Source organism: Topomyia yanbarensis, chromosome 3 (assembly GCF_030247195.1).
Source record: "Topomyia yanbarensis strain Yona2022 chromosome 3, ASM3024719v1, whole genome shotgun sequence".
NCBI classification, from domain to species: Eukaryota; Metazoa; Arthropoda; class Insecta; order Diptera; family Culicidae; genus Topomyia; species Topomyia yanbarensis.
Window position 1 is genome coordinate 409,220,270 of NC_080672.1, and position 24,345 is coordinate 409,244,614.

Genomic DNA, 24,345 nt, shown 5'->3' on the forward strand with positions numbered 1-24,345 from the left:
TTAACCTCCTACCTATGGGAACAATAAATATCGGCCAGTTGACCCAATCCACCAATAGACATGCGGACAAACGACTCATTCGGATAATTGTCACTTTCGACTAAAGTAGGTGAAATAGCGTTCGGTCAAACGACATTCGGCCAAATGACCGAATACCTTTCTTATACTAACACAGTCCTAAAACCTAGGTAAGGGGTTGCAGTCTTCTATACTTTTGAAATAGTCGATTATTTTCATTAATCGGTTGTCTCTTGGCATGGATCGATTACAATTAGCAACGATGTACAAAATAAACAATTAGCTAATTAACGACTCAACGTAAGCACCAGATATATAGTTATAATTAAACTTTGTAAGGATATATCTACACCCGTATTTAATTTTTTAAGAGTACTTGTGTATCATTTTAATTCTTATAAAGTAATAAAATGATTTTACATGAATCAGAAAAACGATAAGCGGAAGCAGAATAAACAATTTCACCAAAACTTTAATAACTTTTGAAATAGTAAAAATAAAAATCTTTAAAAAAACATGAAGATGTAAAACACTTTTGGTTCCTTTATTTTAGTAACTTTAGTGGGATTTTATACTAAGCTATTTTTATTGAAAGCTTGCTTTCTCCAACTTTTTCCGGTGTATTAAGAGGTTAAATAAACGACTTTTGATTAAATTTAGCGAACTAATTCCCATTTCTTAATTTATCTTGCTCACTAGCTGGAAAAAAGTTGAAGGCATCTAGTGCAGTGGGTAAAAAATCGACTTCTCTTTTATTCGTTTAAAAGTTAGTATTGAACCTCTAGAATAGTCTCCTGCAATCTCTGTGACCACGCTGAGCTTCTATTGTTTTAAACAGCCATGCGTTTGTAATACACGCAGATTTCAATCTATCGGCAACTTTAAAAGCGTTTTTCTCGAAACCGCACTTTTCAAACTGACGGCCACGATAACTCAAAAATTATTGAACGGATTGACTTGATTTTTTATTAGAATGCATAATATGTGTAGCCAGTCGATGAACCATGGAGAACTGAAAAAGAATTATTTTCTCCTCATTATTTTGAAGAAATATTATCGAATTTTACATTTTAACAAAAGCACTGTTTTGAGTTTTACATTAAAATATGAGAATTTTACATTAAAATATGAGATTATTTCGTTTTTATGGTGGTATTTTCCGAAATTCAAACTTTTTATCCACTTTTTTGTTCATCGAGTAACTACAAGTCTAAGCTTTGTAAATCTTACTGATTTTCCTGTTTGAGACAATTTTATCTAGAGTTATCATGTCCGCCGTGCACCCCTCGACGTGGAAATGTTTTGGTGTCTACTCTTGGAACGCTCGTATGTCTGCGGGACTGAAAAATACTTTTATCGTTCATCGTATAAATAAATCTTCACATTACACAAGAGGTCCATTATTGCCTTGCCTACAAAATTTCGAAACAAAATTACTTTCGATTTGAGCACTTTATATCAGACACAAACAGTTTTAAAACTTTTGTTCCCAATATTGATTCAACATTGAAAAAATCTTCAGACAACTTCAAAATTGTTTCAAGCCAAGCTTGTCTCTAAATGAAAACGGTTCAGTTTCGGTTCATCGATTGCCCGCAAAAAAGAATGATTTATGACAACCTCAAGAGAATAGAAACAATTCCCGACACGAAGATTGAGGAAGCTTTTGCGCTCTGTAAAAAAACGCTCATCAGCTACAAACCTAGAATGCTGAACGTGGTACAAGCTGGTTTTAATTTCCGGATAACCGTTCGCAAAATAAAGCTGTTTCAACCGATGCAACCACGGTAAAAACTATTTAAACTAACGAGAAAATGACTGATCATCTGTTCATAAACACAAGTTTCACGCATGGCTGTTGCGGCGATTTTAACTCGCTTTTGTGAACGAGTGACACCAGCCGCACTGTTGGTTACCATTAATTTTCTGCCAATTATACGTTTTGACAGACGTAGATGAAGTATTTTTATAAAAGTCTCATCAGTATCATGGCAAACCGATTTGACTGCCAAAAAGACACCACTTGATTTTGACTAGCCAGCCATTGCATGTACTATGCTCTATTTCTCCCTAAGCAGAAAATTGGATTAAACCATTTTGTCCATGAAAGGTACAAACCCTAACTTGACTATGGTGTAAAACCAACTGTCAAAATTCACCTTCAGGAGAAATTTTACAGAAACCGATCATACCCACGCACAGTGCACTTGACGAGGAACGGTCCGTTGCAGTTTACGCTCTGATAATAAATGTGTCGAGACTTAAGAAAACAATTTCTAATTCTACTTCACAACCAAAGAATGCGCTTACCGCTTGTCATCCATTATGCATTTATTGCTTAGCAGTTCACGCATCATCGCATTTGATTTTCCGCACCGTTTTCTGCCTCGATACCTTCCAATAGAATGCTTCGAATCGCCATCGAGAAAAGCACGATCGACAAACGATTACCAAAGACTGTTAGTAGTACTTGGGCAAGGTTGGGCAATCTAATTACATTTGCATACCTACATACGATACATTCGAGTGGAGTTGAAGTTCTGTTGCGAAGAGTGGCACTTTAGGGCGGCGATCGTGATGCTTCAAGGGTGGTTCCAAGACGAAGAGGTGTGCTGCTTGAACTACGGTTGTAGTTCAAATTTCATCATAATCATCGTGACCATCAGTGAATACTGCTGCAGCAAGAAGAAGCCATCGATCAGTTCGTGTTGATTTTTTTGAGTGTATGTATGCTGCTTCCACAGATTCAATCACAGAAAGAATAAACGATATTGCCTCAATAACGAATAGAAATAAAAAAAAAAGTTCGTGGTAATTTCACGCTTGATCGGTCGACTCGCAGTTATACAACCCAAGATGCAATTATAAATATTGGCGTTCTTGCCTCGGTCGCTTAGCAATAGTTGTCCATTAAGTGGTACCGAAGGTCTACCCGTTTCGGAAGTTGCAGTATTCGATTCACATTGACGGGTTTGACCGAGTGGTGAAGGTTGATCTTGAGATTCACTCTTCATAAGCAAAATTATTGTTGGCGATTGTGAAAATGTTGAGTTGGTTTTCATTTATTTTGACCGATGCCTCGCTGTCCCAGATTGACTGGGACTGCGAGGCAGTTTAGTTAAAGTGCGCCCGGAAGCTATTAGAATGGTAACACAATAAGCTCACTCGCCGTGACAATGACACGGAAAACCCGAGCTCTTCCAGTTATCTGTAACATTTGGATACAGTGATGAACCTATTTTGGTTCTAGGAGAGTCACGCCGAATAACCAACAAATAACAAACAATCGATGAAAAGCTTTTAAATTGGTATCAACCTCTCCGACACAAAATTCAGTTATCGGTCATTTCCGTCGTGTAGTCAGCTAATTTAGGAATTAATATTTCAGCAAAGTGACAAACACTAAACTTGCTTTGCTGATATCTTAGCAAAATAGCTAAGTTGTTGGGATCTCGGCGAAAGAAGCAGTATTTTTTTTTTAAACTTGTATTCAAGTAAACTTGAATCGAGTACTTCAATTTTCACCGTCTAAGCCAACGGGAAGAAACAAAGATGGCCACTGCTCTAACAAACGGATCCAATGCGCAATCAAATGTAGATAATGAGAATGGACCAACCACCCTACCGACCATTCTAGTTTCGAGATTCTACGCAAAGCCACAATATGTTGATGGTAGTATGCAACTGGCTTAATAACGTGATCGCATTAGTGAGATCACCGACCAGTATCCACGAGATGTTTCGATCTTTGTCGAAACAGGTTCCGTGGTTGCCTATTGTAGACCACATTATTTGTCATTCAACCCTGGCATTTGAGCGGTAGCGCAAAAGTCAAACATCCTGATGTTTATCGTGTACGCATCGGTATATAGGTACCAGCCCGCAACGGTGAAGAACGTCACTGTTTGTTAGGTTTTAAAACGGTATATAGCGACATATGTATAAAGCTTTTGACAACTGCCGCTTTCGCAAACCAAAATTAAGCCCACTTAACGCTTGAAAAAGTGTGAAAAAATACACCGACCAGGACCGGTTTTGTGACTCGGTTAGGAAGCATCAAGGTCAGCTTTGGTATCCGCTCGTCACGAATGACTAAAATTAGTTCAAAATCATGTTGATTTGTACCTGCCGCTCGGACACTCGCATCAACCACGGTTTAAGCAAATCAGACGACGATGTTATTAACACACTACAGATCGAGTTCGTATGTAAGTGTGTTGGAAGTTAGACTGACTCAACCGCTCAGATGACCGCTGCAAGCATAGGGTCGTAGCAGCATGTGCGTCATTTTTCGTGAGCAGAGCTGCTACACGAATATCATCCTACACGAACATATCCAACAGTTGCAAAGCTATTTTATCGTAGCAAGGGGGTCGCGTCATGTATAATTTAAATACATATCGTTGGAAGCTGAGTAGGCAGGCCGATGCAAAGCTGATCTGTTTCAAGGTTTCGACGCTGATAGTGCAGGTTGCGTCTGTGTACTTTGTGGCTGTAGTACATAAGTCGACTAGAACAAAGGGAACTGATATCTTGTTCGTAGCAATTTTCGTACACAGCTTTGGAAGATATTTGCATTTTCATCATCGAGATTTTTTTTTAAATATATTTAAATTAATAGATTGATCATCGTCATCGAGGCCAATCAATCCGAGGCCTCTGAATCGTGACCAAATATATTTTAGATTCACAGGTTACTCGATCTTGGGCCGAAATACTTCAGTCTCCTTGAACGCAAGCTGCACGCGCATCTTTCTCGATTGCACATAGCCAGCGAGGGCTGCATGGAAGGCCTTTTACAGCCTTCCAATGTCAACATGTTTCTGTGCTCGATACAGTTTATGATTCATGTATCAGCGCCATTATCCACTTTCTTCTGTACCGCCGATTAATAAACGCAGAATTCTTCCCTCAAATACACCAAACACTTGATAGTCTGTTTTCCTTAATGTTCGCGCCTCGTGGTCGTACAAAGAAACAGGGAGTATCAGCGATTTATATAGAGCAAGTTTAGTGGGCGTCTGTAGTCTCAGGCCTGAAGCGTGCGGTTGACCGACTGGGTTGTTCCCCGCAATATGGAAAGAAGTTGTTCCTTCCTGAATAAAGTGCATTGAATTCTGAAACAATCACGTTTTTACGTTACGAAAACAGGTTCATAAACAAAAATCATGTGTTTTCTAATGATGTTCAATTTCCCTTCATTAACGGCTGCAAAACGCTTTTATTAGAAGCTATATTCGTTAATAGATTTAGGAACATTATTCTGAGTCCGACTATACGGCGTAAACTGATTCAAGATTTATTACATCTTGATCGTGATCTGGTTTTTGTTGTGATGAATTAGTTCACAAAAGTCTGGATATTTTCTCGTGAGCTATTTCACGAAACTCGGAATTTTATTCATGAATTCTTTCAATCCTCGTGAATTAATTCATGATTTCTCATATATTAGTCATGATTCAATATCCGTTCTCATGAAATTGTTCACAAAATCATAAAATATTAATGGATACCTGAACTGATTAATGCTTCCTAGTGTATTTGTCAGAACTAATAGTTTATAAATTCATAATATATTATTTATGTATTCGTGAACTGGTTCATGATTCCTAGTAACAACTCACCACTCGTGCTCGTGAAATAGTTCACAAAATCATGAAATATTAATCATGGATACGTGAATCAATCTACATGATTCCTAGTATAATAGACACGACTAATCATGCGAAGCCGTGAAATAGTTCACAAAATCATAAATTATTATTCTTGTATTCGTGAACTGATTCATGGCTCCTAGTATAATAGTCACGACCGACAATTCGTGCTCGTAAAATTGTTCACAAAATTATACAATATTATTTACCCGTGTACTGGTTCATGATTCCTAGTAGAATAGTCACAACTGACAATGCGTGCCTGTGGAATAGTTTATAAAATCATAGAATATTATCCATATTTTTGGGAACAGCTTCATGATTCCTAGTGTAATAGTTATGTTTGATTTGGCGTACTCGTGAAATAGTTCACAAAATCATGAGACAATATTCATGGATCTGTGAACTGGTTCATGATTTCTAGCACATGATTCACGATCTTTCTTGCGTACTTGTGATATGTGGAAGATACAATCATTATCATTATGAGTCAATTTACTCCCCGCGTTAAATTTAAAAGTAAGTTCAAGTATAAAATATCACGATAACGTGAATATAAATTATGAAAATCGTGACTTTGATCCTGAAATCACTCGTGACTTAATTATCACGACAATGTGAATAGAAACTACTAAAATCGTGGTTAAGATCTTGAAATCTAGAACATCGTTTAACTGTCGGCTCTTTTCGTTGAGATAATTTATACAAACCGGGTACGTTTGGCATAAATACGTTGGGCATAAGTACATTAAGCATACATACGTTAGGCATCAGTGCATTAGGCATAGTGGAGGTTAGGCATAATGGATGATAGGCACAATATACGATAGCCATAATGGACGATTGGTATAATGTATGTTAGGTATAATAGACAATAGGCATAGATCACAAAAATATAGAAGTAATCACAAGGCTTTAGTGTATAGATTTCAACCTTGCGCTCGTTTTTTCGGGTTAGAAACAAACTATGATTTACTATACCATATCTTCGTACAATTTTAACGAGAAACTACAAAATGAAAAATATCACGCGGGAGATTTATTCCTTACAAGTGTAGAGTTTTCTACTATTTTTGCCCGGATGAGTTGGACACCTTCGTCATTTAAGCGAACAGTTCTGGTTCAAGCTCATTTCTGAACTGAGATACAAATCAACATGAATTGAATAATATGAACAACAATCAATATAGAAGCAACAATATTCGTATACTCATTAAATGAATAATATAATGCAGCATTCTTTCTTTCATGAGCTGTTCTTCTCGGCATAAAATTACTTTTTGAACAATTGCACAAGGCATGTATGTAAGAACTAATCAAAGTTACCGTGCGTTATTGATTCATACCTTAATACAAATGAGATTAATTTTAGACAAGAGTATTGATCTGCTCTATGAAATAAGTGAGAATAAGTTCATGTCAGAAATGGCACACTTTTTACCATGTTCACTCGAAATTATTATTTGAAAGATAAACTGAAAAATAAATAATTGGCTTATTTCTGCGGATACCCTAAACTGAGACACTATCAACAGCTCTAGAAGACCACGCTACGGCCCTGTCAGTCCCATTCAGACTTATTTAAAATAAATGGTGTAATTCTTAAATATAAAGTGCGATTGAAAATCCTTTTTTTATCTCAAATTTCTAAGACATGACTGAGCTTTTTGCTTCGCCTTTTTGTAAGCAAATCTACGAGCTAATATATTAGGTGAATTCCAATATGACATTTTTAGCATTTACAACGAATCTCATTTGAATTTGAATTTCAATTTAACACCCACCGAAACACCCCACCACTATTCCTAGTCGGTTTTTTCTGACTGTGCTTTGAAGCTAGCCGAGTGTGAGCCGCACTTCAAATACGGAATGCGCCGTGTAGAGAAAATCAAAACTCATCTTTATCCACATTGTGTTCGCTTCGCTTGATGCGCAATACAATAACAAGCGAAGTGCTACACACTTCCAGACAGTCCGAATATTTACTGTATAAGAATTTATGAAACATGAGTGCGACGCAGAGAAGATTTGAATGTGTTGGTACTGACGTTTGGGGAATTTTTTGTTGGGACCATTTTAGAATTAAACGTCTTGCTATTAGAGCATTTTTTCTTATTACCGTAAAGGTATTAAGGCCGAGTGTTGGGTGTAGGGATCGCAGGAGACGCACACTTTCTGAACAAAGAGCCTATTGATTTGTGGCGTTACTCTTATTAATATTTCTGCTTATTTTTTACTGAAATACTCCAGATTTTTTGAACACTGTTTATGTAATATGGTATGGTAATATATTATGTGAACTCGACCCACGATAGACACAACTTTCAACAGTTCTTCAAAAGGTCACCCAAAACGAGTTTTAAGGTACAAGCCATTTTGTCCCGTCCAGTGCATACGTCATTCTTCACTCACTGTAGCAATGGGTCCTTGAAATAGTCAACCATGTACTTCCCTCTGACCACGCCGTCGATCTCAACTTTGTGAGTGGACATGTAGACACGGTAGTCCGTTTTGAAAGCCTTGTCACCAGTAACGTCATTTGGTTGCTTTGGACAGCATACACAATTCTAAGCTTATCTGGGCAAACTTACAAGATATCTGGCAAGGTTGTATATTTATGTGTACGTTCTTCCGAAATTCATAGACAAATTAGCGGAAAATCTTAATCGGCTTTATAAACTGAAATCTTGATCGGCTTTATAAATTAAGTAAGGATAAGTCATTAAATAAGTCAGGATAAGTGTGTCATTTCCATGTTTACATTACATTCGAAAGTCAAACTGAAAAAGAACGCAAAAGTAAACACCAAAGGGAAACAAATATGGAACTCCGCTAAGGGCACCAGAAGACCATTAAGCTAAATACGATAATAAGAAGAACTTATCTCCGGCTAGCAAGAGTTGAATCAGTTCTTGCATGAGGATGATGTGTAATATTGGGGCAGTCGCGCTAGTGCACTGGGTGTAGTACAATCGGAAACTCTAGCGAAACCGTCTCCGGGCATTAATTATTAAATTTTTATTCAATTAAATCACAATATGTGTCCGTCATACTTTCACATTTGCTGCGACATATATGGTATACTAAGGAACATTGATGACTTTCGGGCAAAAATTCCAACTTTTGGAGAAGACTGATTTTTAGAACCATGATATTTTTAAAAATTTATGTTGCTCTTATATAGCCCAAAACCTGCTGAAAATTTGCGTCCTCTATAATAGACGAAAAATATCAGGGCTGATAGAAGCGTCAAGTTATTAGTGATAAATTCAACGAATATAAAAAAAAGAGTACAAAAAAGTGAATTTCAATTAAATTTTCTAAAAGTCGCTATAACTTAGTTACTTACAGATATAGAGTTTAGGTGTCTCCTGCAACTTGTCATAGTTTTAAACGGTATAAAACTTTGTCATAGACTCCAAATCTCTAAAATCCAAAATAAGAAAGTTAGCATCACAGTGCCACCTATGCAGTGAAAATTCGAACTAATTTACATCACCAAACGAAGGCGCCAGTGAAACCGAGATACTTTTCGAAACACAGTATTTCAAAAAATAGCCAACCCAAAGCGCTAGATGTTTTGTCTTGCTAATTTCTCTTTCTGGTTCACTGTGCAATGTACTTTGTCTTGTCAGAGATTATAGTCAGTCAAATTCTCGCAGCCTCCACAAACGACACATTACACTTGATTTGGACCCATCCAGCATTCCACGAATCAGATTGATCAGTTTCGTTGGAAAATCAAGTTCAACCATTAACTACCATAGTTCGTTTCGTTTCACTGAATCGTACGTCACCATTAAATCCATAAATGGATGGTGATTCCGCAAGTCGTATTCGAGGAACTTATACAGCATTTGTCACAGCGTCACCATCTGGTTCATTATTGATCGTCCTTCTTGAAACCCGCTTTGGTAACCGCTGATAAAGAATTAAGAAACGGGCTAGTTATTTCAATCGAGTTTGTGATGTGTTTGTATGAGACCATCCAAACCAATCGGATCATACAGTGGACTGCTTTGAACAGCCGGTCATCTTTGCTCCTTTTCAACGGGCTTACCGATTTTTGCCCTCGAACTGCCTATAGCACTTCATATAGTGTTGGTGGATCCACAGCTTGACAGTGAATACAAATCACGCTACTTTGTCAGAAAAATCCGATAGTAAGCTCGTTAATGAGATATCACGGGAAAGGGCAATTACGAACGTCATTAAAATTACGTGATGAGAAACTACGAGAAAGCTCCTCAAATCATGAACATCGCTTAACTGTCGACAATTTTAGTTGATGTAGTGTAAATAAATCGGTGCGTCCCCAAATTATAAGCAAGAATCACAATAAACAATCAACATGTCCAGGGAGTAACTCAACCAAACCTTTGAATGTAATTTTGTTGGAAATTCAAATAATTTCATGAATACCAGGTTGATTATTCATAAATTCAGGAGCTTGGCCACGGTTTCCTAAATCGTTCAATTCACGAAATCGTGATCTTTTTTCCATCAATTTATGAACGGATTTTTTTCCGTGTATGAATGACAACTTTCCATGTGTCAGTTTTGTCAGAAAACTGCTCACAACGGAATCTCTTACGCTGATGTGACGTGAACGTGACATCTGCTAAAGGACGCAAACCACAATCATCATTTCCAACTACACTAAGGGACCATTCATAAATTACGTAACGCAAAAATCGCCCAAAATTGACTCCCTCCTCCCCCCATGTAACAAATTGTCACAAATTTTTTTATCCCCCCCTCCCCCATTACGTAACAAATTCCCTGAAAAAAAAAATTTTCTTCGGTGAAAACATGTTACGTAACGATCTAGCTTACTCCCCCTCCCCCCTATGTCACAATATGTAACAACTTGTCGAACCCCCTCCCCCCCCCCCGAAAAGCGTTACGTAATTTATGAATGGCTATAGCTACAGTACAATGAGCTACAAATTAAAAAAGTCAAAGAACCTCCCGAAACTGCTGCAAAATAGTTTTTTCCATTTTTGTTTATTTGACACGCTAGCCTAACAGAGCCGTGGGTCTTTTATGACTTTTACAATACGCAAAACTAAAAAAATATGTTCAAAATGCCTGTCGATCGGGTCTTGTTGACGTAACTCGCTGCTGCGTGTTGAGATGCTCTTCCTTGGCGGTGAAACATTAGCTCCCAGCCAGCCTTTTTGATGGTATATCCAAGTTGCAACTGAATAATACGTATTTATATCCCATTAAAAAAGTCGCATAAAATGCAGAAAATCGGCATATGCGTACCAAACTGGAGGCGATATACGTACATAGCTATTGAAATGGACGATTTATGACAATAATATACACGTTAGGCGCGATAATTTCTGGTATGAAAACGATTCTAGAGAATGTATTTAAGATTGGATATGCGAAATAATCTGGTATTATATGCAATATCCATAACTAGTATACGATTCCGGAACACGATATACGATTAACTCTCATTTGTCGGCAAAGAAGATCAAAAACCAGAAACAGTTAACAGGCACATATCATCTCCAAAAAAATGAATGTCGGTTGTGAATCGGAGCCAAAAACCCAACCCATTGAGGTCTCTCCCCTCTCATACTAAAGTGGGATTCGAACTTACGACATTTGGATTGTAGGACAGGACTTACTACACAGAACTATTTTAATTGTTATAAACGTGACAATATTTTATAATCATATCTTATCTTCAAGTAGAGAAACCCTATTCCGATAAACATATATGCAGCAATCTCATTTTAAAGATATAAGAAAAGTCGTAAGTAATTTCGCGAAATCTGGTTTCTTATATGTTGTGATATATTAAGTCGTGTTTAACTTTTGGAAGTCATTTTGATGTATATCGAAGTCGTAGATATGTTTATGTTGCTTACTGACTGTTCCCACACATAGGAACGACCACAATGACTTTGTTAAGTTATTAATCCGACATTGATCGAAGTAAAATACGATCAAATGTGAGCAAAAATACGATTTTTAATGCTTTATATATTTGTAGCTATATGAATATAAGTTTGCCAGTGCTCTGCGACCAACTCCGATCGAACGCGATTTAACTAGAACATCCATGCGATTTGGAATGAAAGGTCGTATTCAAATCATGTTTTTAGTAATATGCGATTACTAATCAATTTCTGCAGACTAAAATCGACTGTCATAACGATTTTGACTGTTTGTAGACATCTTTACGAGTCTGTTTCTACATTGTTATACGATTGATGGTTTGCTGGGCTGTGCTGTCTGCCGCAGCTTGGGGGTCATTCACTCCGTCTTCTCTCGCGGTTTCGTTCACATCCATGTCGTCATCGGTACTGCATTCATGTTGCTCACGATCAGATGTTCTTATTTGTTTCTTGTGCTCACGGGTCACTGTTGTAAATCCGTCTTCATCGGCATTCAATTCTTTATTGGAGGTGTTGACTGTTGGTTTGGTAATGACAGTTGGTTTAGTGGTTTGGTAATGACAGTTGGTTTAGTGATACTGGGCCGATCGTTGTTGAGTTAGTGTCTATTACTGTCCGGCGGTATTTTAACCCTTAAAGGCAGAAACTATTTTTTTTTTATTTTTCTGAAAATTGTCTCACAGATTTAATACTACTATGATAGTTTTGACATGGTTTTCGCAATGTTGTTTTAAAAAAAAACATTGCATATTTAAGGGTTAACAACCGGTTGTGGTATGAGGACTGTGTACCGGTCTTGGTCGTAACAGACGGAATTTCCTTAGCAACCTCTGCTTAAGGTTTCTCGTGGTATAGAAGCTGATCACCATATTGGCACGCAGGACTCTGCACTGGGTGCGTGACCAATGTTCGCTGAGTATATGCAACACCTTGGACTGATTTGAATTGGATGGTCAAGTAGAAGGGGATAGGTTTTATCGGGCGCATTCTCACCACACGAGCACCGTTCCGAAGTCCTGTTAAGAAGTTCCTCCAAGTAGCTTTCTTAACGCTATTCGCGAGTTGTTTGATAGCTACGGGATTAGTACGCGGCTCCAGGTCATGTAGCGTTACTTCAATACTATATCCCGATCAAAAACACATAGCAAAATGATTTCAAAATTATATCTTGCGTTGTTTCTGTTATTTTAACTACTAACGAGACCTACTTTATAACACAATATGTTACGAAAATTGCATTCTGTTATAATCTTGTTATTTCATTCTGATCGGGTTAAGGTCGCCGTCACGAATCGATGGTTTTACCGGACACTTGCTTTGCATTGCCACTCATTATTTATTCACGTTTCCCACACTAAAATAGTTTTTTTTAAATATTTATTTCTGTTGATATTTGAAAACGATGTTGTAACTCCAACTCTGTGAAGCTACTGGCAACAAACCGTGGTTCCAAATGTAAAATTTAGGGTTTATTGCATTTGAAATTTACATAGAAAATAGTATTGATTCCATTCCCATTTCTAAATGACGCTATCCTGAAATTCTAATAAGTGTTTTTAAATATAGCCCAGTACTATGCTAGAATGTTTCCAAAAAAGTTGCAGCTTCGAAGTTCAAAGTTCCATAGTTCGCGCATGAGACAACAATATTTTTTCTACCAACACTTGACAAGATGAGAAAGATGAAGTTATTTCAGGTTGAAATTTTACTTCCACTCATGAAATTAACTAAAGTTTTTGATTAATTCATCTGAAGATTCCAAATCCAAAAAATGTAAAAACAAAGGACTAATAACAGCTACAAATCTTTATCTATTGATTTAAATTTTTGAGAGTTTCTTTATACATGTGCATTTTGTTTATAATAAAGTTGACAACATGTTGAAAAATCCATATGTCGTTCACTATGTTTTGATATGTTGTCAACTTTTTTGTAAACTATTTAATATGAAATTTTTTCGCAGAAAATTGAAATTTTTAAACTAATAATTACCATTTTTCACAAAATCGATGTTTTGAAATCCCTCAACATTATACATGTGTAAATATACTCTCAAATTTTGAAAACATTCCATAGAGATTTGTAGCCGGTTCACCCGATTTGAACCTCAAAAAAACTCATCGTGGAAACTGAATTCAGAAACGGTCATTTGAAAAACTAGAAAACTACATTGTTGTTATTGAAATACCACTTGATTAGGTACTTAACCCTCCGGCACTCGCGCGAATGGGCAGCCGGTGGTGCTGAAAGAAGATGAAATTAAATTTTCGCTAGAGTTTCGGAAGGTGTTGCACAAAATACAACGGCGCGAGTGCCGGAGGGTTAATAACAAAGTGTGACAGCTATTTACATTCTTCAGAAATATACCCTAAATCGAGTTTTAAATTTAATTTATCTGTTTACTCTAAACGTCAACTGCATCTTAAAAGTCCAAAAACTGCTCTTGCTAACGCTATTTAGTGAACAACCGTCCCTTTCGAATCGCTAGACAACATTTCACCTTGAACGCATTAGGTACCTAGCTGCCCTAAAATTATATCGTCATCAAACTATCGAACCTCGCTAGCAATCATCGTAGACCCTGACCAAACGTCATCAACCGTGAGGGTAAATAAACGCCCATCAAGTCTAACAACCGGATTCAAGATGGCTGCTGCTAATGCCCGCCAGTTTGTGCGTGCTGTGCTTTACTTGACGTTTGTGCATGGCCAACGCGATCACATTGTGCTGCGAGACCAAGACCAAGCATCTCATCGCATGAGGCTTCATTCATTCTCATCCCACACTCCGTGGGGTCGATCTTGGAGGTCACCTCTCTTCGCGTTCTTTTTTGTTGTTGTTGCTTGTACCATATTAACTCTATGGTATTTTACGAAAAGAATAAACGCAAGTTGAATGACTCAATTAAGCAACTAACGTTTAACGATGGCAAGCATTTCTGACTCCGCGGCGAGTTAACCATCGTTTGGTCGAAGTTTTTTTTCTAAAAACTCGTGAACCTACTGCGAAGGTTTGCGTGCATGCCTAAATTGCAGTTAAATGTTTCGTCACACGTCTAATAAATGTTCACTTTGTGTAGTTGCAAAATTTTGCCGGCTACTAATCAGAGCTAGTTGAACGGGGATGGGGGCAACATCAAACGGGGTTACATTTCCTTCCCAATCTTCAACCGTCGCAATTTTAAAGGAAACTCGCAACGATTAATTAGATAATGAAATCCAATATTTTACCAGTCACAAAAAGACAGTGCAGAGGAAGTCAAAGTCCCTCTCAGCGCAGCAACGGAAATAAGTGAAACCAGACAAGTGCAAAAAAACCATTAAAGTAACCAATCAAGTGCCGAAAAAATGTGAAACATGGCTTTGGGATTGCCGAACACGTCAACCGTGCCGCGCAAAAGAAGACCCCGTGCCGTAGGGGAAGTGTTCATAAGTTCATCGTCCCAGTTGTACATAGTTGACCGTCACGAACAAGCGCAGCAATCCAGTGTGGTGGAAGAACCGTACTACGAAAACGCAATAGATCCGACCGGTTCCGGTAGTTCTGCTGAGAGCAGTAGGTTGACATGCGCACCCAATCCGTCTGCCGTGAATCTCAAAGGAAAAGTTCCACATCTCAGTGTACTGCGGGTTCGTCAACCCGCTGCAACGGACCCAGATCCGGAATATGTCGCTGCTAGGCCAGATGTACCGCCGCGGAGAAAAAATCGATTCTCCCCCGCCGCTGTGGCGGCAGATATTGCTGGTGTGAATGGACCTGCTGATGGGAAACGCAACGTGGCTGATGATGGTGGCTATGAGTTTCAAGTCGTATCCGCCTATGTTGGTGAGTTATGGGTCCTTATGTAATGTTTATTGCGTTGGGTAATTTTATTGAACTGAATGTTGTAGTGGAAAAAAGGCAGCATACGTTAGGATGGTACTTATGGGCGGGCTTCGAAAGTGAACAATGTTATGATAACTAGAACGCGATTTCAAATGAATTTGTAATCGAATGGTTAGCGTTGCTGTTTGAAATTTTAGCTAAAACGATCAAGAGGAAAATTCATCGTCCAAACTTTGCTGTACAAAAGCAACATCTAGAAGTTACCTTAAATCTTTGATTTTGCTATGAAAATATAATTATTCCATGAAACTGGGAATAATAGGGTATTTGATATTCATTAGACTCAAGAAGAAAAGTGGGTTTGAAAATATTTTTGCACACTGAGTTCGAACCTGCAGTTTGTTATCTAATCTTATGTCAATTGCCTTATTTAACTAGTCACTTATTTCACAGTTTCAGGTAGTCTTAAAAACAGTAGCTAATGACAATGATACAACGGAATTCAAAATACATTTATTTCTTTTGATTCAAATACTTATATTCAAATTGTTACTCCAAAATTTTTTGTTTAATCCATGGTTAAAAATCTCTCTACACATACCATCAGATCTCAACCATTACGGAGCTGTTGTCCTTTTTTTAAGTTGGCTTCTTTAGCTCCAAATGTCTGTAGCTCAAGAAGCACACTTTGTATTTAACCGGTTCACTTGTGCCCCGACAACTCACGCCGGTGAATCGCCACGGACTAGTCGAAATAGCGCCCTCCAAAGGATCTTTTCTACTCCGACAAAGATTTCCCCGGTAGTAGGAGTACCATCGTCTTCGTTCAGCTTTGCAAAGTCAACCTCGCTGCCGACGACATCCCATTGGGTGTTTTACCCACATTAGTGGCCACTACGTGTATCTCGGTGCCATAAACCTCCTTGTGTTTCTTGGAACCTCCTGGTCTCACAACTCTTGAACTCTTCAGCGTAGAGAAGGACACGACTTCCGTTCCCTGGGGTTTGTTTTTCGCCTCGCAAAATTCCCTCACTTTAGCCTTATTTCCAAAGTCTTCCTATTTGCCTTATTTGGCCACCGACAACCCCTTCGGTAATTACCGCTTTATGCTCCAGAGTTCTCTATTCCCTGACTGCCAATCCAGGAATTTCTTGGATCTAAAAAACCAGTGTCTTGACGTCCTTGTCCACATTACTCGTGTATTGACGAAGTCCCGTAATTTGTCCATTAGTTTTTAGCTGCTACTATACTCGACAAGCTTGGTAATTTCAACCAAGCGTTGCCCTGCTTCTGTCGCTGTTTCTGATGCTGCTGTTCAAGCTGCTGTGACTGTTTCTCCTGGTCGTACTATGTGAGCTTGTCGACTTTTAGCCTTTTTTGGTGGTATCCAACGAGGCAAACATGTGAGACAATTATGCGAAAAAATCACCGCAGAGGTAAGATTCGAACCTGCCACCCTTGGGACTCCGGCCCAATGCAAAAACCATTAAGCATTCGGCCGGAGTCCCAAGGGTTGCAGGTTCGAATACTGCCTCTGGGGTAATTTTCTGACAACATTGCTTTCGTTTATCCCACCATTTGGACATGGTTTCCCCGTTGGATACCACAAAAACCCTTAAATAGGGTCTCTTACGTCAACATAAAAAAAGAATTCATTGTTTAGTTGGCTTTGCCGAGGTGGTGACTGCGTTAAACCCCTTTTGTCGAATGGATTCGTCGCGCCTACTCCGTGAGTGTGGCTCATTCTCCATTTTATTGGACCCCAACTCCTGACCGCTATCTCCACTCATTGTATACAGCCGCCTCTTGTGATCCCATGGTGGTCTATGCAAGTGGGAAGTAGTGTTCAGAGTCAGATCGACGTAAAATCAGGAATGATCCACCTGAACCAAGTACCACTAATTGCCAAGGCTTTAATGAGATGGAGACAGCTACACCTTTAACCTACCCTCCATTTCAAGAAGAGGTGACCTAACCCTATTGAGAGAGTATAATAGCGCCACTGTCAGCCCTGTAACGTGGTATCGAGTTCGTTACCTGTGTTTCGCGTCCGTTTTGCTGTACCATTATCAGTATGCAATTAGAATCTTACAGGTATCAATCCTAACACGCCGAGTGCTACTCCGAGAGAACCACGAGAATAGGCTTCGACTAGGCATTTACTTAAAGGATAGGACCTGTGGTTTTTGGGCCTAGGGACGCGTATAGCCCACTACAACGTCCCACCGCACTCATAGTCAGCCCTCGCTCTTGATTCGGAATCGTGATCCGCACATTAATGTTACTATCGCGACTAAGCATTATCCACCACCTACAACCCGTATGTGTGTGTGTGTTTTATAGTAAGGTTCAAAAGCCTGCTGGCCTGTAGTGTATTGGTAATGTGTGGCAGTCACGACTTACTTTCGTGCCTAACCATTAAAACACTCCTTACCTTTTTTCGCCCTTCTTCACCACAGAATTACATCTAGGTATTACTTCCTGAGGAAGCGTTTCGTTGCACTTTCGTCGCATCGCTTTCTTTTACTCAGGAGTTTTCTGCAACTATCTCGGAGACTCACTTGAACCATGAAATGACTCGACCTTTGTGCTATTTAATTCCTGACTCTTTTATTACTTTTCGTCTACACCTAGCTCTGATCTCAGTGAGTCGATTATCTGCTGATTTCATGAGCCATTTAACTCTTCTCGCGAGTCATTCAACTCCCAGCATTACCACGATCTACTCGGGTAGTCGGTGGTGAAATCACTCTACACCGACTGAGTGTTCATCGACGGAAGAATTTCTCCCGACATCCATACCCGCTTTCTTGAGCCATTTAGCCCAGCTTTTTCGATATCTACTCGGAAATAAACCGCAAGTCAATTAGAATCTACCCTACAGTGAATTTCTCGACGGTGGATTTACCCCGATCCCAATGCTTGTATTCGTGAGCCATTTAGCTCCTCGCTTCGTCCGGATCTAGTCGATCTAGACCCCGGCGGTGGCCTTCTTAACGGGCCAGCCAGTAGGTGCCGAGGTCTGTTCAATGATTCCGGTTGGAGCGTAGCTTCCGGTTCACTGGCGCCCCATTGACTCACTGCTAGCTATTCGACCCAATCTACTCGCTCTAATCCTTGAAGACGTCCGTCGTCTGGTCGTTTCCATCCTCCGGTTTACAGATCAAGCACCTTGGTTGCTTCGTGGCCTGTCTGGGCCCTTGCAGTTCCCCGCCTGATGGCCGAGTTCCAAGTAACTGAAGTATTGCTCCATCTCGAGGAGCAACTGTAAGCGAGCACACCAACCATCCGATTTTTATCTTGCCGGTCTCCACCAGCGTGTTGGCAACGACCACCGGTGGTCGAATCCACACCGTGTCTTCACACGATTTCCTAATCCGGATAGTCACCTGTACATCTAGTTTGCACAGCTCGATCAGTGCACCCTTCAGTTCTTTTACGGTCCTTATCTCGTCTAGACCCTTGCACTCGACTACGGTTTCCTGCGACAGGGCTCTCACGTTCCCTTCGCTGACCAAATATTTAGCAACGAGCTCGCGGTAGGTCAAGCTCTTGGCAGAAGGATCCTTCTTCAGCTCGAGGATCATCTCGACTTTCTGAGTGCGCCTCATTTCAACAACATTCTCATCCAACCCCTTCAGCTCTGGATCCTCTCTCACTCTCTTGAGAAGAGCCACATAGGATGTCTTATTATTCGCTTCGATGATCAGTGCATCACCCTTGCACCTCTTGCAAGGAGACTTGAGTTTCTCTCTCTCTTCTCTTGTTTCCTTTTCTTTTCTTCCTTTTGTTTCAGTTTCTTCCGTTTCGTTTGCAGGTGTACTCCAGCTCGCCCTTCTGCTATTCTGGTCCTCTTGCTCCCCCGACTTGTCCTTCACGAACTCATAGAGCTCGTTGATCTTTTTTCTCATCTCCGTCAAGTACCAGGTTGCTGCTGGTACTCGCTGCGGCTACCGGTTGCTTAACCGGTGATCTCTGCAGCTGCATATGATCCCTGCAAAGGCAATTACGTCCTCCGTTGCTCCAATAACATTAGATTTTTTGGATGTCTCCATCCTGATGCCCCCTGCAGCCCGCTATCTCAACTCGTTGTATATGTAGTCGCCTACTGTGATCCACTGGTTATCTATGTAAGCAGTGAGTTCAATCCTTCACGGGAATCGAGTTCAGAGCCGGATCGGCGTTAATCAGGGATGTTTCAGCTGAATCTACTATCACCGAGTCTGGCGATGAGCTTTGAACGTAGCTGGAGGCCTGTCATGGTTCTACCGGGGCGGAAGCAGTCGCACCGTTAGCCCACTCGTTGTTTCAAGACTGTGTCACCCTAGCGTACTCAGGGAGCTAAGCAGTACGAGTGTCAGACCAAAGTCGCCGCCCAAATCGTGATCGGTGTCCAGCATGCCGTAATCAAAATGTTATTGGTGTAGATCCCGGTTGGCACTCCGGTTGGGCTAGGGTGCTTCGTAGGAGTTAGTACCGGAATTGTGATTTTTTGGAGGCCCAATGCTGCCCAAACTTCATTCATATTCTAGCAAGATTCCCCAACTAACCGTAGCCCTGGAGATGAAAGACAATGTTGAGGTCGCCTTCATATGTAAGAAGCATCGCGCGAATGCATCCACCTACCAATTGGATATGTGCAATATATTCGCACATTCAGAATAAAAAATTTTTGGTGAGTATTTACTATAAGCAAAATATTCGGGCTAAATATATATATATATATATATATATATATATATATATATATATATATATATATATATATATATATATATATATATATATATATATATATATATATATATATATATATATATATATATATATATATATATATATATATATATATATATATATATATATATATATATATATATATATATATATATATATATATATATATATATATATAAGCATTGAAAAATAATATAAAGCGATCTTACCAGCGTCTATCTCTGAATTATTTACTTCCTGACTTTTCTACGAAGAACTCGTCTATCATCAGTCAATGGAATCGTTGCATCGGCTAGTCAAGTTCAGATGGCGCCTAAGCGGAACAAATTGTATACTTTCTGTTCTGGCTGTTCAATTCGCGCACGCATAAGTTTATGAAAAAGGATGTTAAAATCGCTACTCCGATTTATATTCTACTACCGATATTTAATAGAAGAAACAACTTACTGAACAATTAGCTTGGATTTCCTGTTAAATACACTTGATTTCACTGACAAACTTTAAAAATATTAGGCAAACACAAAGACACGTCCGAACGATTCGGCAAAGCTACCACTTTCCTCGTCCGACTAAGCGAAATGGTAAATGAAAATTGGTTCTGAGAAAGGAAAACTCCACGTCAACATTTTGTAAGGCATTATATAGGCCTCTCCCATGGCTTCTTTCTTCTTACTTTCTCTCTTCCTCTATGCTTCCTCCCTAATCTCTTCTCATGCCTTTTCTCTTCTTCCTACTGCACTTTTCTTACACTCCTACTACTTACTGCACCGTCATTTATCTGCTTCCCCTTTGACACTATTCGCTCTCCGCGCCGTTCGCCATTACTTGTCATTCAGTGGCTGTCGGCTCCCAGTGCCTGCTGTCCGAACATGCGCGATCCTTGAGAGTCCTACACTCAGTGATGTGGCTAGCTACCACCGTTTCAATGCAGACGTTCACCTCCGGTATGTTTCCGCCGTGCTCCAGATTCGGCGATCCTGCCAGACAGAAGAGCTGCAAATAAGCCAAAACAAAGACCTTATTGGGCACCGGCAATTAGTCCTCCGCCTTGCGCTTCCCTTCCGCAAACTCACCCTTGAATGAGTGGTCTTCGTTCTCGCGGTAAATTCGGAATTCCAGTCGCTCTACCTATGGGCACTTCCACTCTGGTGTCTTTCGAATGCCCTTCAAGTGGCGGAGAGGGAACTTCGACGGCGTCTTTTCGATCTGACGTTAGTTGAATGCTGCAAATTGAACTGCTTTAGGTGGGTTTTTTCAAGTGCGCACATTCTTACCTCTTCCGTCGCTCGGGAGACTAAATCCCAGCTTGATGAGACCAGACTGTTCAAAGCTGCTTAATCTGGTTCACAGTGCACCCTAAATTTACTACCCGCGCTTCTGCGGGCACAAAAACGAAGCGGAGTGAAAATTGTTCGGCAGGCTTTAGCGGCGTTCTTTTTTCATTTGGCGGTAGTGAACAAAACTGAGGCGGTTTCTAGCAGCATTGGTTGTGCTCGCTTGTGTGAGTCTGTTTCGATCGCTCTGTTTCTTATTTTTTCGGCGGCGCTTTTCGAAAGGCCTTTTTCCCCTCGCTGTCAAGGGTTTTGATTTGGCGGTTGAAGTGGATGGTTTGATTTGACGGTTATCGGCGATTTAAGGTGGCTTATTTAAGGTGTGTATAAAGCTTTGTTAGTGTCCATTTGATGTATTAACCGGAATTCTTAACGTTTTGTTTATCGGCCCATTTGAAATGTTCTCGTCGAACTATGTATGCGAAACAATGGCTGCACTGTTCTGTAAGGGTGTTGACAGAGTGGCGGTAAGGCTGAGCTCAGGCTGGTACTGACATTGGAATGCGCGAAACCTTCTTGGCAATATAGTCTGAGCTACTGGGCCAAAACAAACTAAAGCTGACAGATGGCAGCTTCGATCAGAGAAAAGAAGAAGAAGAAACCTGCGTGTTGCAAACCAAAGGGATGATGTTAGAGTAAAAGCCAAGCGGATCTGTTACTCACTGCCTAATTTAACGCTGACAGGCTCTGTGGACCACCTTGAACAAACCCCCAGAGAAAAGAATGTTCTAAAATTTTCCAAAATTTGGACCAACGTTGGACGATGTATAACAAATCGTTCAACAGACGTTCATCGTTAGAGCCATGTTGGACTATTTGGAACAATTTTTTGGGATTCTCAGTGGGTAATAGGGTATGAATTTGAACTGCACCCCAGTGATCAGATCGACAACCTCCAATAACTACAAAGTAGATGAGCTTATCAGCAAAGTGTCGATAATGCTAAATCAAGTGCATCTTCGCACAAATTCAAAGCACTATCAGTTGGATTTTCATTCCCGAACAAGTATTCGAACGAAGATGTTGTTCCAGTTACTGCTGCTTTCGTTTTCGTGAGTATCAATCGAGAGCACATTAATAAAAAAAAACTCATTAGAAATATCTTCTTTGTATAAGCAGTTTCTTCCGACCGTCACAGACGGAAGCCATTCTCGCACCACCACCACTCTCATGCAAAAATTCACGATCGACAATCTGCACACTGCAGGATGTAATTTTCGTGGACTACCGTGTCCCGAAACTGCCGAACCTTGCGGGGAAGCATACCTTACAAATCCGAAGCGGAAACATCACACGGTTTTCAAACGATCTTTCCGCCGCACTGGGTGATATTACCAAGTTGCTGTTAGGTCATCTGGAGATCAAGTCGCTTTGGATAAAATCGAACATTATTCACTTAAGTGCCGAAGGAAATCTCATTCAACATGTGATTGTGGATTCATCTGAAGAACCCAAACTATATAAATTAAAACATCTTAACTTAATGAATAACAGATTGAATACTTTGCAAGATCTGAAGCATTTAACCCTTCTGGAGGAACTACGTTTGGATGGAAATCAGTTGGAATTTGTTGAAATGAGCACCTTCGCCTTGATGAACAACCTTAGGAAGCTGTCCCTGAGCAGGAACAAAATCAGCAAAATCAGCACTTCGGACAAATTGCAATTACCGGCATTGGACTCGCTTTCCTTCGGCAGTAACAATCTAACTACGCTCAGCGTCACGAACTGGGAAATGTCCCAACTAACCGAGCTAGTACTCAGCAACAATCAGTTGGTCAGTGTGGATGTGGAAAATTTTACCCAGTTTGTTAGTTTGGAGAAACTTGCCCTTGCTGGGAACTCGTGGAACTGTTTCTGGCTGAGAAGTGCACTGGAAAAGATCGACCAAAAGTTTATCACGCTGGTGGATAAGGACGGGGAATGCCCTGATGCTATGCCAATCGAGGACATCTGTTGTAGCATTAGCGATGTCTCCGTTGACCAACCGAGCTTCGCCGATTTGGTGGTCAGAATACAATTGTTAGAGGAAGCCCATGAACAAATGGATAAGAACTTAACGAAACGGTTGGAGCTGGTTGCGGGAAACTGGAATACTGAGTTGAGAGAAGTGGAAAGGGTTGTAGACGAAAAAAAAGAACGCTGGTCACAGCTTTCCGATTCCAATGAGGATGATATGGTAACCGAGGATGATAAGGTCGAATTGGAGGAAATGCTAGCCAAAGTCCACGGTACAATGAATGAATTGCGTGAACTTGGCAAGAAGCATGCCAAATTTGCACATGAATTCGCTAATTTGTTTTATCGGGTGATGGAACAAAAGAATAAACTTACTGCGGACATGAAAACCATTCAAAATCTGAAGGACGAAATGGAGCGTTATCAGATAAGCTTTGATGGTAATTAAAGCTGGTATTGATAGATCGACCCAATAAAAAATAGAAATACATTAAGTTTGATTTTTGTGTTTCGAATTCAACGAAATAAATGATGTATTTAAACATGTGTCAACGTCTAACTAGACACCCAGTTGGTGCTAGTTACTGACGAGATGAATTCGAAACACAAAAATCAAACTTAATTCCAGTTAGGTCTTGTACCCTTACTGCGCATATTGGTTTAATCCAATTTCCCCCTTTGTGAATTAATATTGCATAGAAATATGTACATGTTTTTAAAAAAATATATATCTGCTCTTATTTACTATTTCAATACAAACTATTTGCATTCCTTCTTTCGAAAACCATTTTAGAAAAATTTCTGGAAAGGCGCCGCAAGTTTTCTAGAAACGATATAACACCAATGTGCATATTTGATTAAATATTGTTTAATGGCTTGACGACTCTAAGAACTGCCGAAACT

The 24,345-nt window shown here is 39.8% G+C and overlaps 2 protein-coding genes and 1 long non-coding RNA gene across 4 annotated transcripts in view; 2 read left to right on the forward strand and 1 right to left on the reverse strand.

The window, feature by feature from the left end:
• The window catches only part of LOC131693855 (uncharacterized), a 293,967-nt gene that overhangs the window by 232,699 nt on the left and 36,923 nt on the right, over window positions 1–24,345 (forward strand). The window lies entirely within an intron of this gene.
• On the reverse strand, window positions 20,430–21,705 carry LOC131693865 (uncharacterized). The gene is made up of 4 exons (XR_009306343.1): window positions 21,427–21,705; window positions 21,226–21,375; window positions 20,600–21,169; window positions 20,430–20,499 (listed from the first exon to the last, which is right to left on the reverse strand). It is a non-coding gene; the product is annotated as an uncharacterized LOC131693865 (long non-coding RNA).
• LOC131693860 (leucine-rich repeat transmembrane protein FLRT3-like) lies at window positions 22,478–24,321 on the forward strand. The gene is made up of 2 exons (XM_058982084.1): window positions 22,478–22,535; window positions 22,603–24,321. The coding sequence occupies exons 1-2, from the start codon at window positions 22,504–22,506 to the stop codon at window positions 23,888–23,890; spliced, it is 1,320 nt and encodes a 439-aa protein (XP_058838067.1). The 5' UTR covers window positions 22,478–22,503; the 3' UTR covers window positions 23,891–24,321.

Excerpts from the sequence above, each read along its gene's own strand:
- LOC131693860 (XM_058982084.1), top strand. The coding sequence starts at position 22,504 with ATGTTGTTCCAGTTACTGCTGCTTTCGTTTTC. Across the intron at positions 22,536-22,602 it reads TTACTGCTGCTTTCGTTTTC|TTTCTTCCGACCGTCACAGA; the intron begins GTGAGTATCAAT and ends TTGTATAAGCAG.